The 17,555-nt window shown below is 35.7% G+C and overlaps 1 protein-coding gene across 2 annotated transcripts; it reads left to right on the top strand.

Annotated features, from left to right (window-relative positions):
- The first annotated feature begins 8,541 nt into the window (after positions 1-8,541).
- On the top strand, positions 8,542-11,278 carry LOC107791950 (cyclin-D4-1-like). 2 transcript variants are annotated; one of them, XR_012697859.1, is made up of 6 exons: positions 8,542-9,240; positions 9,877-9,963; positions 10,054-10,152; positions 10,249-10,450; positions 10,553-10,835; positions 11,016-11,153. XR_012697859.1 is itself a non-coding variant. In NM_001325529.1 (6 exon segments), coding segments are annotated over 6 exon segments (1,065 nt in total). In that variant the 5' UTR covers positions 8,744-8,925; the 3' UTR covers positions 11,253-11,278.
- Positions 11,279-17,555: the final 6,277 nt, after the last annotated feature.

The following is a 17,555-nucleotide window of genomic DNA, read 5'->3' as shown; positions in this document are numbered from 1 at the left end:
TATACAAGGGTGAAAATTTCGAACAAAAATGCCCTTCCGGAGGTTCTGCGGCCGCACAATTCCATGAGCGGTATGCAGAATTCTTCATTTGGCAGGAGCTGGGATTCTGCGACCGCACAATTCTGAACTGCAATCGTGAGGCAATATTTTTGCGATCCACAGATTTAGCACTGTGGCTGCAAGGCCCTCTTTTGTGGTTCGCAACAGTATGATTGCAGCCGCAAGACAATCTTCTGCAACCGCACAAATCTTTTGCTGACCGCAATTCAATGAAGCTCTGGACTTGGCTGTTTTGTCATCTCTTTGATCTTGGTCTTGAGCCCTTCTTTTGCGGACGCACAATTCATGTGCGGTCCACAATTTGCATGAAAGTCTGTTGGGTTTTTCTTCTTTGGTTGCGGCCGTAGATGAAATTCTGCGAATCGCAATTTCTCCTGCGACCGCAGAATTTCTTCTGCGGACCGCACTTTGTACGCTTCTGTGCCCTTTTGTTGCCTTGTGCTCAGACTACTCCTCTTTGAGTCAGATTTCCTCTCAAGAGTCCAACTTCCAACATTCTTGTAATTTTGCACATTTCATTAGTTTCGGGAATGCAATTTAATGCTTGTAGACTAAAACAAAAGCTAAAAGGAGATAATAAGTAGTCAAAATTTCCACTTATCAGTAGCCCTCGGGAATGAACGCCGACAAGGGAGGCTCAGTGGTCGGTTCGTTAGCAACCACAATGGGGGAAGCCGTTTCGAGGGCAACCACCTCAGGGGAAACCGCTTTAGTACCAGCAGCCGGTTGAGAAGATTAAGAGGCAATTTGTTGAGGAACGATTTTCGATGTTTTGGCCCTTGTCATATGAGGGAGTGTTTGAAAATTTGAGAAAAGAATGCAAAGTTTTGGAAAAATAGGTTTTGAAGATGAAGAACAAAGTATGAAGATTTGAAGAAAATCTGGAGATTACTATGGAAATTGAAGAACTAGGATGAAAATATGAAGGTTTGAAAAATGTTTGATGATGGCTGGAAAGCTCAAACATAGTAATTTGGTCAAAAAGTAGAAAAAGGACGAAAAGAGGAAGCTTTATAGGGAAACAACCGACGCATCACATTCGGAGGCGACCTGCTGGTGAGCGACACATGTCCGAAGACGCAATTGATGGGACGTTTCGGCTCCCTCGTCGTAACGTACATAGGAAGCAACCAGAGTCATCTGTCGCTTCCCATCGTTTCGGCAAGCCTACTCTCTGAGAAACGAGGGGACTATCTATATACGGGTAAAACTGGGCCCACTGAATACCTCGATTACCCGGTAAGTCAAACGGAGCAGTAACATGACCGTAATAAATCGAAGTCAAAGCAAGGAGCCCCTCGTATCGGGGCTCAGGCAAAACACCTACCCTCGGGGGTATCAGGGCCATGTCCTCCGGGTCCGGTTCGAGGATCAAGACTTCGGAGAGCATTATCAAATAACTGCATACGACTAACAAAGAGACGTGATGTCCGTGCCCAACCGGATATCACTGCGTGAATCTGAGCCCGTATCGACAGAAAATCAGTGATTAGCGAAATAAAAGATTTTTACCTTTCTTATAATTATACTTAGGGTAAAACTCCCCTACTATATAAAGGGGGAAGCTTATTATTCATGGGACACATTGCAATATGCATATCAAGGTAATTTATTTCAATTCTCTTTGTTGTTCAAAGTTCTTATTTTTGGTTCCTAAGTTCTTCATAAGTACAAGCTCAGAATCGAGGGTAGGTTCCTCATCGAGCCATCAACCGAGCTCGGAATCACCCTTGTCATTGGTTTGGCCATTTATTACGTCAATCTAACGTCATTAATCACTTGTATTGAATTAATCCACATATTCTTAAAACCACATATAAATTCAATTGTTATCTATTTTTTAGGGTAAACAAAAACCATATAGCTTAATTCTTGAGTCTTTCTCTCGATGAGTCGAGAGAGTAAATGAGAAGGTACTCTTGGTCGGGAAGCTTTTTACTTTATATTTACACTAAATTATAGTATCAATTTATCATGGTTAACTAATAAACGGAAATGGCATTAAATGTTTTCAATTATAGTTAATTAATAAATAAAAATCATATGTTATGTGCAGTGGTGTAGCCATGAATTTCGTTAAGGGTGTTTAACTTTAAATAATTCAATAATTTGTTTTGACATAAATGGTGTACCAAAATCTTTAGATCAAACTACGTAATATTTAGCTAAACAATAAAGAAAACTTTTAATAGAACTATAATTTTATAAATTAAAATAACAAAAAGATAATGTTAGAAATTTTATTAATAAAAGTAAGCATATAACCAAAGAAAAGAGAGAGTCGAGAGGATTTATAGTTTGTAGAGAGCTTTTGTTGAAGAAATTTTTATAAAGCTTGACTTTTAAATTATAAAATTAATTTAAGAAATAACTTTTAGTAAAAAAATTACTTTTAAGATTAGTTATTTATTTCTACACAAATTTTAAGTTTTAAGAGTTATTAGAAAAAATTTTAAATTGAAAAAGAATCAAATAGACCACACATGGTGGACTCCGTTTAGTTTTGGCAGAACTTTGAACCTGTGAACAACACGTCACTTTGAACATTCTAAATCGTTGGACTGTCTCACTCAACTATGTTAAGGGTGTTCAAAATATAATATATAACCATATAAAGTAATATTTAACTTATTATAATTTTTCGGTGAAGGGTGTATGCGCTTGACCACCTTGACATAGGTGGCTACGCCACTGTTATGTGGTCATTGATTTAGTGTAAATACATAATAAATACAACTGCTCCTCTCCCCCTCCAAAGGCTAGAGTTAGGACCACTGCGGGTTCTTGGTCATGCATGGCAAGTCATGTTACAAGCAATGTGTTTAATTCATGTTCAGCTACAAATGTAATAAGTTATGTGCAAAAAAAAAGAATTTAAAATTTAATTTTGAAGTCTTTTTACATCTTTTTAGTATCATGTCTTAGAACACAGTCACACACTAAACACCGAGGAAAAAACATGCTCTTTCTTCTTACATAAATGGAAGCGAAAGAGAGGAAAGGCTGCACACTTAAGTTTGAATACGTACACTGCTTCTACTCACATCGACATACTTTAATTTGATGCTTGAAGTAAAGGTGATGCATATATATATTTGGTCTAACTAGAATTTTTGGGGTCTAACCCTTGAAAAGTTTTGGTCATGTTTGTGAATTTGGGGAGTGAGAGGAAAGGGGAAGAATTTCTCTAGAGAAGGAAAAGGGCTTGAAACTTTGTATAAATTAGAGTATAGTAAAAAAAGAAAAGAAAAGAACGAAGATAATTATAGTATTAAATACTACTCTCTCCGTTCCAATTTAGTATTTTCCGTTTCTTTTTAGTTTGTTTTAAAAAGATATATTTTTCTATATTTCATAATTCCTTTATTAATCCAATATTCTACCAAGCATGTATAAGGCTACTAGATTCAAAGGGCATTTTGTTACATTATGCAGATTTTTAGTTTAAAATCATAATATTTTTCCTTCTTAAATTTTGTATTTAGTCAAACTAAGTCACTTAAATTAAAAACGGAGGAAATAATATGTATCATAAGAAAATACAAAGTCTGTACGGAGCAATAGTTCATGCACATCGAAACCCAAAATATTACGATTAATAGAAACTTTTCTTGCAAAAGTAGCTCCTAATATATCTGCTTCCACACTGACATATATATACATATAAATAGTTCATTTAAAATTGTGGAGTAAACAACATGATCATGAAAAAAACAGATTAATTAGCTCGAATGCATCCACGATTATCTCTAACGGTTTAAAGATTCGTCCATTGCGATTTTCAGATCCTTCAATCGTGCAGGCCATAGGGTTCTTTAATTAATTAATCTATGAAGAGATTGATAATCCAATCAATTGATAAATTATCCGTTGACTTCTACGTTAATTGCACAATACAATTTAAACTAGTGAAAAACAATTCCAAAATGGGACCTGCCTCAATTTTTTTTTTTTGTTTACTGGGGAACCCGCAACCGCTACCCTTTGGGTTCGCTCTGGGTATACCTCGCTCCAAGGCCGCTCACATACCACACTTAAGAGGTAAACTACACTAGGCAACAAGCTCGACTAAGGCTGGTAAGTGGGCCGGTCCAGGACCGCGGCCCATGTGGGTAATGAGCCTAAACGGGCTGAACCATTTAATACCGGGACCGGAGTGGGCCGGTCCTTATCTTGAGGCTCGCGAAACCGGACCGTTTGAGACCGGGACCGGACCGGTCCTAGCGGGCCTAAACGGTCCCAACGGCCATAATTTTTTTTTTTAAAATCTGCCCGTTTGGACATTTAAAATCTCGTCGTTTCCTCTGCCAAAATAGTCGTTGGCTATTTACAAAATAGTCATTTAACCCTCCAACTTTGTTTTAACCCCAAACTTTTTATAATTATACTTTTTCCCTATTTTCAACTATATATACCCCTTAATTCTTTCATTTTTCTCACAAAATCATCAATCTCGCTCTAATTTTCTTCTATAATTGCTTACTTTATTGTTACAATTTGTGAAAATTGTGAAGTTGGTGAATTGAAGTCTTCAAGTTTTCAACGATAATTAATTTTCAACAAGTTGTTCGTCAATTCGGTAAACTCGTTCCAACTCTTAAGTTTTAATATTATAGTTTTGTTTGTTTTATTTACTTTGTATTGCTTGATTAATTAAGATGGCTTATTCCTTAAAAAAATATTTAGTAAAAATAAGGAAAAATCCAAGAGTGGTGAATCTAGTGGCCAATCTATTCCTCCTCCACTTCCCCCGGCTCCTCGACCCAAACATGTTACCCGTCCTACACCTGCCATTCTTTATAGCGATAATAGTTTATTACAATTTATCGAAAGTCAATTTTGCCATAATATTGTACCCGGTGAATAATTAAACCATGAATATATGAATGCTCTTTATGGTAATCCAACTATTGATGAAAATGATGATAAAGAAATAGATTTTGATGAAACGCAACCGGATGACGATACACCCACTAGTCCTGCTCCTGAAGTTAACCCAACTAATAATAATCTAAATGATGCCCCGTCTGACTCTCTTGTTACTGCCCTTACTTTTTCTAGACAACCTTCTAAACGGACAGAAACATCTGTTGTTTGATCATTTTTTACTCAACTAAGAGACAAAAAATAGGGCTAAGTGTAAAACTTGTGACAAAGAGTTAGCTTTTAAATATGTTGGAGGTCAGGAGGGACGGGTAGGGGAGGGGGAGGGGGTTTGACCGGGGACATATTGCTACACCCTCAAGATAAAGTTAGATATATGAAAGCTTTGGCCGAGGGGACAAGTGTACCTAGTCAGTCTGACCTTAGTACCGGGTCAAATCAATTTCAACCGGTAATTAACACTGTTACCGGTGGTATTTTATATTATGATCCAAAAAAAGATCGGGAAGAATTGGCAAAAATGGTTACAGTTATGTGCTTACCCTATAGTTTTTCTTCTAACCCTCACTTTGTCCATTATATTAGAAAAGTTTTTAATCCTACTTATAAAGGTTTTTCTCGCACAACCGTAAAGAGCGATATTTATAAATATAAACATGAATATGAATAATATTTGCGCTATTTATTTACTCATATAAATTGTCGTGTTGCTATTACAACTGATATTGGTAGAAGTGGTAATGACTGTGATTACCTTACTGTTACCAGATATTGGATTGATGAGGATTGGATAATGCAAAAGCGCATTATTGTTTATAGAATAATTAATTCACGTCACACAGGGCAGATTATTTCTAGCACAGTTACGGATATTTATAGATATTTTTGCATTAGTGATAAGAAAGATATTGCCATCTTGATTAGTTTCTTTTTCTTCTCAATGGTGGTATTAGCACCTTATTGTGCTCATTCCATAGGGGGGGAGGAAGATTAAGAAAGATATTACAATATTTTTATAATGCTATAATAAAATAATAACGCATTGCTTTGAATATCTCTTTACAATATTTTTGACTTTAAATTTGAGTTAAAAAATTTAGGTCACAATTCTATAATATAATTTACAAGGAATTACCTTAGATATTTTTATTGTCATTTTTTTTCCCTCTAACTTCTATAAAAAAAATTTAAAAAATAGAAAGTATCCGTTGGGCCCGGGATCGGCCCACTTAAACCTGAACCATTAGTTCGTGGGCCTGGTCCCGGTCCGGTTCCTACAAAAAGCCTGCGGAGCCCGTTTAAGTTAGGACCGGGCCCACTTAGGCCCGGACCCGACCCACATGCCAGCCATAAGCTCGACCGAGAAAGCATGCAGGGGGTTTCGAGCCTGCAACCTCTCATTTAGGGGATCTCCTGCTCAACCAACTCGGCCATCCTTGCGGGTTGCCTGTTTCATTGTTGAGTTGATGATAACTTCATTGACATCTTCCCATTGGTTTTAAGCCTTGATGAACAGAATTAGCCAATACTTGTCTTATCAAAGATAGCAGATACTCGTAAAATTAGTTAAGGCATGTGTAAGTTAGCCCGAATATCACGATTAAAAAAAATAACTTCATTGACGTTGTTTATTAATGCATTCATGATAGTCGCCGTTTTAATTTACCGAACAATTAAGATTGAGATTATCCTAATTAAGTTCCTAACCTCATGGATAGGTTGTTAGATCGCTTTATCACGATAATAATTCTTGTTTATATTGCTGTTACCGTTATATTTAACAACAGAACATGCGTGTTCAACACAAATAGGAGCGCCTGTATCAATTTCCATATTTTTATTCTTTAAATAAGAGTATATATATAAGAATTTACCAAATGAAAGATATATAGTATAATATTTCTTTTTAATTAATTATTGCTAAATAAAAGAGGGATAAGAAGGGAAATGAGTATTGGCACGCTATTATTGAGATCAAGATTTGAACGTTACTACCAACTAGTATTATTTAAAGAACTCAAGTAATTTATAGTATTTCTTTTGTAGTTGTCAAGTAGCATGTAAAATTTGTTTTACAAAAAAACTAAATATTTAATACGCAATGTTCAAATTCACTCAAATCTGGTGTGTGGGAAAAGTGTGGAAGAAATGATCTCTGATGCTTTTTACTATTTCAATAGAAGAAAAATGTTCTTACAAAAAAATTTGTTGTTACTTTTATAGATTTTTTTATTTTATTTTTACCCACACAAAGTCCCAAGAAAGTTTTATAAAAATGTTTGGAGGCCAAAGGTGTACATGTAGCGTACATTAGTGGGATAAAGGACATGTATGATGGAGCTAAGATCCGAATTAGGACAGTGGGAGGAGACTCGAGATACTTTCCAGCCGTGATGAGGTTACACCAGGGATCAGCTCTTAGCCCATTTTTATTTGTCTTGACGATGGAAGTATTGATGGGTCACATTCAAGGGGAGGTGTCATGGTGCATGTTATTTGCAAATATCATAGTATTAATTGACGAGACGCGAGACAGAGTTAACATTAGGCTGGAGGTTTGAAGACAGACCTGTAGTCTATAGGCTTCAGGTTGAGAATGCCGAAAATAAAAATACTTCAAGTGCAACTTCACGGACGTTACTCATGAGGCTAACGTGAAAGTGAGGCTGGATTCACAAGTCTATCCCTAAGAGAAGAAGTTTCAAGTACCTTGGATCAGTAATCCAAGGCAACAGGGAGATCGCGATGATGTCACACATTGTATTGGAGCGGGATGAATCAAATAGAAGCTAGTATCAGATGTCTTGTATGAAAGAACGTGCTACCAAAACTTAAAGGTAAGGTCTACAAAGTGATGGTTAGACCGATTCTGTTGTATTGGACAAAGTGTTGGTCTCAGGAATGAAGATATTTGAGACAAGGTAGGCGTGACCGCCGTGGTGGACAAGTTGGGGAAAGCTTGCATGAGATGGTTCGGGCATGTGAAGAGGAGATGTTCGAACCCTAGTAAGGAGGTGTGAGAGACTGCCGATGGCCGGTCTTAGGAGAAATAGAGGTAGGCCAAAGAAGTATTGGGGAAATGTGATTAGGCAGGACATGACACATCCTCAGCTTACCGAGTATATGACCCGAGAGTATGAAGGACAAGAATTATGCTAGAAGGTTAGTAGGCAGTTGAGCGTATTTCATTTCATTCCAATAGTAGTTGCGTTATTCTAGTATTTCCATATTCTTAGAATTCTATTGCTAGATAATGTTACTTGTGTTATGATTTTTCTACTATCTTGTGTTACTTGATGTTATTGCTTACCTAACATTTACACTATTATATTTATTTCTCGGACTACACTAGGTTTTATTTTTGTTATTGTTGTAAATTTATGTGAAATAAGTCGTATAATTAAAAAATATTTATAACGGATTACAAAATCAAATCTCGACTGTGTGCGCCTTTTTAATATTTTTTTATATATATTTTTCACTCAATGTCGAAGGTTCCGACTAATTGAAATTCATTTGTATAAGATTCATTAAAAGGAAAAGAATCCTACCAATATTTTTTTTTTTATTTCCGACCTTAAAATGACAGAATCATATTCTATCTCACCACAATTTTTTGTTAGTTATTTGGGCTTTTTTGGTCTTTAATTTTTCTTTTCCTTTTTTCACGTAGATACGTTTCTGCTTAGAATCCGCAGTCATCTTCTCTCCCCCAAAATCTCTCCTTTACCCTAAACACAAATGTTCATTTCCTATATAAAAACCTCATTTTCTTGTAACAGTCTCCAGCCCCCACTATCAAATTTTTCTCCCTTCTATAGTCTCTTTCCTGTTCTCTTAAAAATCCTTAAAAATTTATTTTTTTTAACAATCTCATGTAAATGGGATTAAATTTTGTAAAAATATAAGATTTTGATAAAGGGGGTTTAATTATAACATAGTAAATTAAGATTTTTTTTTTTGCTTTGCTAGTTTGCTTTAATGGCAGCTGATAACATTTATGATTTTGTAGCCTCAAATCTTTTATGTACAGAAACAAAAAGTCTTTGTTTTGATGATGTTGATTCTTTGACTATAAGTCAACAGAACATTGAAACTAAGAGTAAAGACTTGAGCTTTAACAATGGTATTAGATCAGAGCCATTGATTGATTTGCCAAGTTTAAGTGAAGAATGCTTGAGTTTTATGGTGCAAAGGGAAATGGAGTTTTTGCCTAAAGATGATTATGTCGAGAGATTGAGAAGTGGAGATTTGGATTTGAGTGTGAGAAAAGAGGCTCTTGATTGGATTTTGAAGGTGTTTTTATTAGTCTTAAATTCTTAATCAATTGAATCATACTCTATTTATTTGGTTCTTGGATTTTTTCCCCTTTTCAATAATGTTGGCATTGGTTTATTTCTTTGATTGTGTTGATCTTTTATAATTAATTTATGAATGCTCATTAAGTTAGTCGGAACCCCATTTTAATTAACTCCCTGTTTGCATTAATTTGATCTCACTTTTGCTATTTTGGAAAATGCTGGATTTATCATTGAGTTTCAAGCTTTTGCTTTTTTTAAAGCTAAAAATTGAGTTTTACATCTTTGATGTACTTCTCTTGGTATTAATAGATTTTCATGGATTTTACTTTGGAAATTATTTTTATGAGCCGATGGTCTGTCGAAAACAGCCTCTCTACCCCTTACCAGACCCACTCGTGGTATTTTAGTGGGCTATTGTTGTTGTTGTTGTTGTTACTTTGGAAGGTATTTTGAATTTTTGATGACATTAATGGTTGATACATTGACTTAGTTTGTTAGAGCAATCAAGAATGGAATGTTATGTCTTTATGTATTTTCACTCTTTAAATGGTATCCTAATTTGTATTACATAGGAAATACACTACGAGAATTCTGCTATAGTGATTACTGAATTGGGATTTGTGTTTTGCAGGCTCATATGCACTATGGATTTGGAGAGCTGAGTTTTTGTTTGTCGATAAATTACTTGGATCGATTTCTATCTCTGTATGAATTGCCAGTAAGTTCACTATGAATATCACTTTGTTCTGCCTCTGTTTGAAGTTTGAATGCTAATTCATTGTTTGCATTCGGCTAATTTGCTATATAGAGAAGTAAAACTTGGACAGTGCAATTGTTAGCTGTGGCCTGTCTATCACTTGCAGCCAAAATGGAAGAAATTAATGTTCCTTTGACTGTTGATTTACAGGTGAATGAAACTTTCATCCAAAATTGAGATATTTGTCATGTTAATAGTTCATTTCTTGAATTAGATTATGTAGTAACTTTTGAGTTTGTGGAACAGGTAGGGGATCCCAAATTTGTATTTGAAGGCAAAACTATACAAAGAATGGAACTTTTGGTATTAAGCACATTGAAGTGGAGAATGCAAGCTTATACACCTTACACATTCATAGATTATTTTATGAGAAAGATGAATGGTGATCAAATCCCATCTCGGCCGTTGATTTCTGGATCAATGCAACTGATATTAAGCATAATAAGAAGTCTTAACCTCACTCTAAGTCTTTGGATATAGTGAATTGATTTCTATTGTTTCATATGGTCCTAAATATTTAAGTGTTTGATGGGTGGGAAATTGAATGCAGGTATTGATTTCTTGGAATTCAGGTCTTCTGAAATTGCAGCATCAGTGGCAATGTCTGTTTCAGGGGAAATACAAGCAAAAGACATTGATAAGGCAATGCCTTGCTTCTTCATACACTTAGACAAGGTAAATTTTGTGGGCGCCCATGCATCGATGTAGCGGTAAGAATGTAACGATGTGTAGATTAGACGCACATCACAAGTTGGAACGCTGTTGACGCATGTCACGAGTTCGAATGCTGACGTGGACGCAAGTCTAGTATTTAAGTAGAGAGGGGTAAAGAGGCGAGTCCATTACTCACTAACCTCGGAACTTTTTCGATTATAAAAAGAGTAGATTTTTAAGGGCAGGGCAAGCATTTCTTTTGTTCTAGATTCTTGAGGCAATAATGTACAAATACTTGGTTTATTTATTTAACTTAAGTGGGGTTCCCTTTTTTGTAATTTTTTTTTTGGATTTTGCAGGGTAGAGTGCAGAAGTGTGTTGAACTGATTCAAGATTTGGCAACTTCTACTATTACTACTGCTGCTGCTGCCTCATTAGTACCTCAAAGTCCTATTGGAGTGTTGGAAGCAGCAGCATGCTTGAGCTACAAAAGTGGTGATGAGAGAACAGTTGGATCATGTACAACTTCTTCACATACTAAAAGGAGAAAACTTGACACATCATCTTTAGAGCATGGGACTTCAGAAAAGTTGTGAATCTGAATTTTCCCTTTTTAAAAAAAGAAAAGAAAATCCCACCATCTCCAAGTCCATTCAATTTTGGCTAAATGGAAGATTTGGTGTGGCTTTGACAAAGTCACAAAAGAGGAGAGTAGAAAATATACAAAAAAGAAGGGTGTGTGGGGGGGGGGGGAAGGGGGGAAGGGGGTGGGGTGTTTCTTGCTTTTAGCATGAAAAGAAATGTCACTAGCTGTTAATAAGAACTCCTGAGTTGTCAACAACCATAGTAATAGGAGGTTGAGGGGTAAAAGGGAATTTTGGGAATGGCCATCATTTTTGGTAGGGATATACTTTTTTCTTGTTCGTTTTTGGCTTATTATTGTTATTTCATTTGGAGAAATAAAAGAATGATAATTGGGAAAGGAAAAAGAGAGAACTATTTGAGAAATATTATAGAGAAGGCAAATTCTAATACTATTTGAGAAATGCATTTTGCGCTTGAATTTTTGTCTATAATGGTGTAATGTCTTGTGCAAAAAAGTTTTTCCTCATTTCCTTTTCTTTTACCTGTTATTATTTTGCACTTGGTGAGTGTTGATAATACCATCTGTTAGGATCGGGTTATCGGGTAGTGCGGAATTTAGCCAAATAACGTTATAATGATAATAAAAAAGACAATGCAAGTTGATAATAACAACAATTAAAGAAGATAAAGAAGACACAAATTTAACGTGGTTTGGTCAACGGTCAAGGTGACATACGTTCACAAGCGGAGAGGAACAATTTTACTATACTAACAAGAGTACAAAATTAGAGTAAATACTCTAATTAGTCCTAAATACCCTAAGAGAATAACCTTACAAGATCACTACAAAGATAGGGTACACACAAGTATTTCTCAACACTCACTCTCTTACAAAATACTCTATAATGAAATAAAGGAGGAGAAAGAAAGACAAGAGTGAAAAGCTCTTGAATTGGTGTGTTTACAAATGAGGAGAAGCTCCTCTATTTATAGCAAGAAATCCTTGGCCTAATAGTGGATATTATGTCATGGCAAATGTCATGATCCACAAATGTTTCATCCTCGGACGGACGGACAGTCCGAGCGCACTATTAAGATATTGGAGGATATGCTCCACGCTTGTGTTATAGACAGTTATATACAGTTATACATATATTATACATGAATTATCATAAAAATAAGCTCTAAAATATTAAAATTATCTTAAGGATCGATCATTAGGTTTGAATTATAACTCTAATAAAGTAAGGGTGTTGGAAAGAAGTGAGCCTTAGATATACCTTGATTTTCAAATCTCATATTTTAAGCTTGAAGAAATTGTTAGAAGCCTTTTGGTTGGGCAACAACATTTGTTTGATTATTTGTAGAAAAGCGTAATTGATTTTTTACGGATAAAATTTTTAGTTTTTTACAGTAAAAAAAGAGCAAGGCGGATTATTTTGCAAATTAGGGTGTTAGAAGTATTTCGAGGGGAGAAATCGATATTATGTCATGGCAAATGTCATGATCCATAAATTTTATTATAGTGGATATTATGTTATGACAAATGTCATAAAAATTTGGCCCCCACTTGAGAAGAAGCCAAATTAATAGCCATATTACAAATCTCCACATTGACCTAATTTCGGCTTATATATAGTAAATTTGCTCCACCTTTTTCGAAAAAATCTCAATGGGCAAAATCATTCTTCATAAATGCCAATCAAGTTCAAGCAAAGCTTGAACTTGGACACTGGAAGAGGTTTTGTGAACATGTTAGGAGGATTGTCTCTAGTGTTGATCTTCTGACCAGAGACTTTTCCTTCAGCAATGGTTTCTCAGATGAAATGATACTTTATATCAATGTGCTTCGTCCTCTCATGATACATATGATCTTTAGTCAAGTGAGTGGCACTTTGACTATCACAGAAAATGATAAGACCACCTTGGTGTGAACTGAGTTCCGCAAATAGACCCTTCAACCATAAGGCTTCTTTGATTGCCTCGGTCACTGCCATATATTCTGCTTCGGTAGTAGATAAAGCTACTACATGTTGTAATGTACCTTTCCAACTAATAGTGCAACCACCAATGCAAAATACATAGCCTGTTCAGTGATCTTCTTTTGTCAAGATCACCTGCATAATCTGAGTATACAAAACCAACCAAAGTGTTAGTATTTATCCCAAACTCCAAACGTGTGTTTGAAGTACCTCGCAAGTATATGAGAATTCATTTCACAGCCTGCCAATGTGCTTTACCAGGGCAAGCCATATACCGACTTACCACGCTCACTGCTTGTGAAATGTCTGGACGTGTACAAACAATTACATACATAATACTGCCGACTGCACTGGAATAAGGAACATGTTTCATGTACCTCTCTTCTTCCTCTGACTGCGGGGACTGAGCAACTGATAACTTAAAATGAGTAGCAAGAGGGGTACTAACTGGTTTAGCATCTTTCATGCCAAACCTCTCCAAGACTTTCTCCAAGTACTATCTCCATGCCAAGGATTTTCTTAGCTGCTCCCAAATCTTTCATCTCAAATTCACTTTTCAGTTGACTTTTCAAATTGTGAACTTCTGTTAAATCCTTAGAAGTAATGAGCATGTCATCAACATAAAGTAATAAGTACACAAATTCACCCCCATTTAACTTCCGGAAGTAAACACAACTATCATACATGCTCCTCGAATAACCATGACTCAACATAAAGGAATCAAACCTTTTGTACCATTATCTTGGAGATTGCTTTAATCCGTACAAGGATTTCTTCAACAAGCAAACATGATCTTCTTTTCCTTCAACTTCAAATCCTTCGGGTTGATGCATGTATATTTATTCCTCAAGTTCGCCATGTAAGAAAGCTGTCTTAACATCAAGTTGTTCTAATTCCAAATCATACATGGCAACGAAGGCAAGCAAGATACGAATAGAGCTATGTTTAACAACATGTGAGAAAATATCATTAAAATCAACTCCTTGTACCTGACTATAGCCCTTTGCAACTAATCATGCCTTATACCTCGCATCTTCAACCCCTGGAATGCCATCCTTTTTCTTGAAGACCCATTTGCAACTAACAATTCTTTTTCCTGATGGCGACTTTACAAGAGACCAAGTACCATTCTTGTGGAGGGACTCAATTTCTTCATTCATTGCAATCAACCACTTGGCTGAGTCAGCACCAGAAACTACTTCTGAATATTTTGATGGTTCTCCAATTTCTTCAGTTTCCTGTGCAACTGAAAAAGCAAATGTAACATAATCTCCAAACCTTAATGGTTATTTACCTTCTCTTCTTGGTCTATGTTTGGCTATAGAATACTCCTCTTCTTCCGGTTCAACTTCAGGAGTCTCAACTTCAGGAATTTCAGCTTCTGTCTCAATTTTAGGAGTTTTAACTGTATTTTTCTCCAAAGTTGATGAGCTTGGCTCAGAAGGAATGCCAATCTCAATCTCCACCTAGTTCTGTGTACTCTTTCATTTATCTTTATTACAAGAACTAGAAGACTCTTTTATAGAATGTAACATAGAGGATTCATCAAAGGTCACATCTCTGCTAATTATAAATTTTGGTGCCGTGGGATCAGGATACCATAGTCGGTATCCTTTCACCCCACATGCATACCCAAGAAAAATGTACTTTTTAGCCCTTGGCTCTAATTTTCCATTATTTACATGCATGTATGCAGGGCAACCAAATATCTTTAAATCAGAATAATTACCAGGAGTACCTGACCATATTTCCTCTAGAGTCTTAAAGTTAAAAGGTGCAGAAGGAGCTCGGTTGACAATATAACAAGCAGTAGAGATAACTTCTGCCCAAAAGGCGTTTGTCAACCCAGCATTTGAAATCATGCAACGAGCCCTTTCCAAAAGAGTTTTATTCATCCTTTTTGCCACACCATTTTACTGCGGTGTCATTCTCACAGTACGATGTCGAGCAATTCCTTCATTCTTGCAAAATTCGTTGAATTCATCATTACAAAATTCCAAGCCATTATCTGTTCTAAGACGCTTAACCTGTTTTCCTGTTTGCTTCTCAATCAAAACTTTCCATTGTTTGAAATTTAAGAAAATACCACTTTTATTTTTCAGGAAATAAACCCAAACTTTCCTTGAATAATCATCAGTGAAAGTTAACATATACCTCGCATCACCTTTTGATAGGGTACGTGAAGGACCCCAAAGATCTGAATGAATGTAATCCAAAGTACCTTTTGTTCTAGAATCGCTGGAGATTTGAAGCTGACTATTTTCTGCTTTCCGAACATACAATGTTCACAGAAATCTATATTTCCGGTACTTTGGCCATATAAGAGACCTCTTTTGTTGAGGATGGAAAGACCTTTTTTACTCATATGCCCCAATCGCATATGCCACAATTTGGTAATGTCAAAATCTGATTTATCTGATATTGAAACTGTAGCAACACCTGTAATAGTAGATCCCAAAAGAGTATACAACGTACCAGATCTGCGTGCTTTCATGATCATAAGAGCACCATGAGAAATTTTCAAAACTCCACCTTCACTTGTGTACTTGCACCTAAGAGATTCTAGAGTGCCCAAAGAGATGAGATTTTTCTTTAAGTCAGGAACATGTCTAACATCGGTGAGAGTTCTCACCATACCATCGTGCATTTTGATTCGTACTGCACCTTTTTCAATAACTTTGCAGGAAGCATTGTTGCCCATCAAGACAACTCCACCTCCAATAGATTCATATGTAGTAAATAAATCTCGATTGAGATACATATGATAAGAACAACTCGAATCTAAAATCCACTCATTGTTAGATTTGAAACTATTATTAGTTGCTAAAAAAATAGTTTCCCCACTCTCATCAGCAGCTACACTTGCTTCGGCAGTGTTAGTATTTTTGTGCTCATTTTTCTTTTCTGTATGCTTTTTTTTGTTTTTCAATTTAAAGCATTCAGAAATAATGTGACCTTTCTTATGACAATATTTGTACATGATATTTCTGTATCTGGATTTTGACCTTGATTTAGGTTTCTCACTACTTGAATCTTTCTTATTGGATCTACCTCTTATGAATAAGCCTTCCCCCTGGTTCTCACTTTCTCCAGTAATATCTATATCTATTTGTTCTTTTGATTTCAAAATAGATTTGATATCTTTATAAGAGATATTATCCTTTTCATAAAGCATAGTATCTCTTATATGTTTAAACGACTGGGGTAAGGAAACACGCAATAACACAGCTTGATCCCCATCTTTGATTTCAGCATCTATGTTACTTAAATCCATAAGAAGAGAATCAAAAGTATCAAGATGTGTAAGTATAGAGGTACCTTCAGCCATACGAAAAGTGTAGAGTTTTTGCTTTAGGTAAAACCTGTTTTCTACTGTTCTTTTCATATATAGGGTTTTAAGCTTTTCCCATATACCTTTGGCTGAGCTTTCTGCTGCAACTTCACGCAAAACCTCATTTGAAAGATTTAAAATAATACATGTTGTTGCCTTTTTGTCTGTGACGGCAAACTCCTCGTCCGTAATTTTATCCGGCATCTTCTCCTTTCCTTGCAGTGCCAAATCTAAGCCATCCTGAATTAGGATAGCTTCCATCTGTAATTGCCACATTCCGAAGTTTGTACTTTGGTCAAATTTCTCAACATAAGACTTTATTAGAGTCATTTTGGCTATTTAAACTAACCCGGTTAGATCTGGCTCTGATACCAATTTGTTAGGATTGAGTTATCGGGTAGTGCGAAATTTAGCCAAACAACGTTATAATAACAATAAAAAAGACAATGCAAGTTGATAATAACAACAATTAAAGAAGATAAAGAAGACATAAATTTAACGTTGTTCGGTCAAGGTGACCTACGTCCACAAGCGGAGAGGAGCAATTTTACTATACCAACAAGAGTACAAAATTAGAGTAAATACTTTAATTAGTCCTAAATACCCCAAGAGAATAACCTTACAAGATCACTCCAAAGATAGGATTCACACAAGTGTTTCCCAACACTCACTCTCTTACAAAATACTCTATAATAAAATAAAGGAGAAAAAAGAAAGACAAGAGTGAAAAACTCTTAAATTGGTGTGTTTGCAAATGAGGAGAAGCTCTTCTATTTATAACAAGAAATTCTTGGCCTAATAGTGGATATTATATCAGGGTAAATGTCATGATCCACAAATTTTGTTATAGTGGATATTATGTCATGACAAATGTCATGAAAATTTGCCCCCCACTTAAGAAGAAGCCAAATTAATGGCCATATTACACCTTCCCTTAAATCTTAGTCAAAATGGAGTGAAACTTCTTTTTTCCTTGAACGAAGTATAGTGAGAAGTCTCTA

This window comes from Nicotiana tabacum, chromosome 13, assembly GCF_000715075.1.
Source record: "Nicotiana tabacum cultivar K326 chromosome 13, ASM71507v2, whole genome shotgun sequence".
Classification (NCBI taxonomy): Eukaryota; Viridiplantae; Streptophyta; class Magnoliopsida; order Solanales; family Solanaceae; genus Nicotiana; species Nicotiana tabacum.
This window is presented reverse-complemented; position numbering and strand designations above follow the sequence as displayed.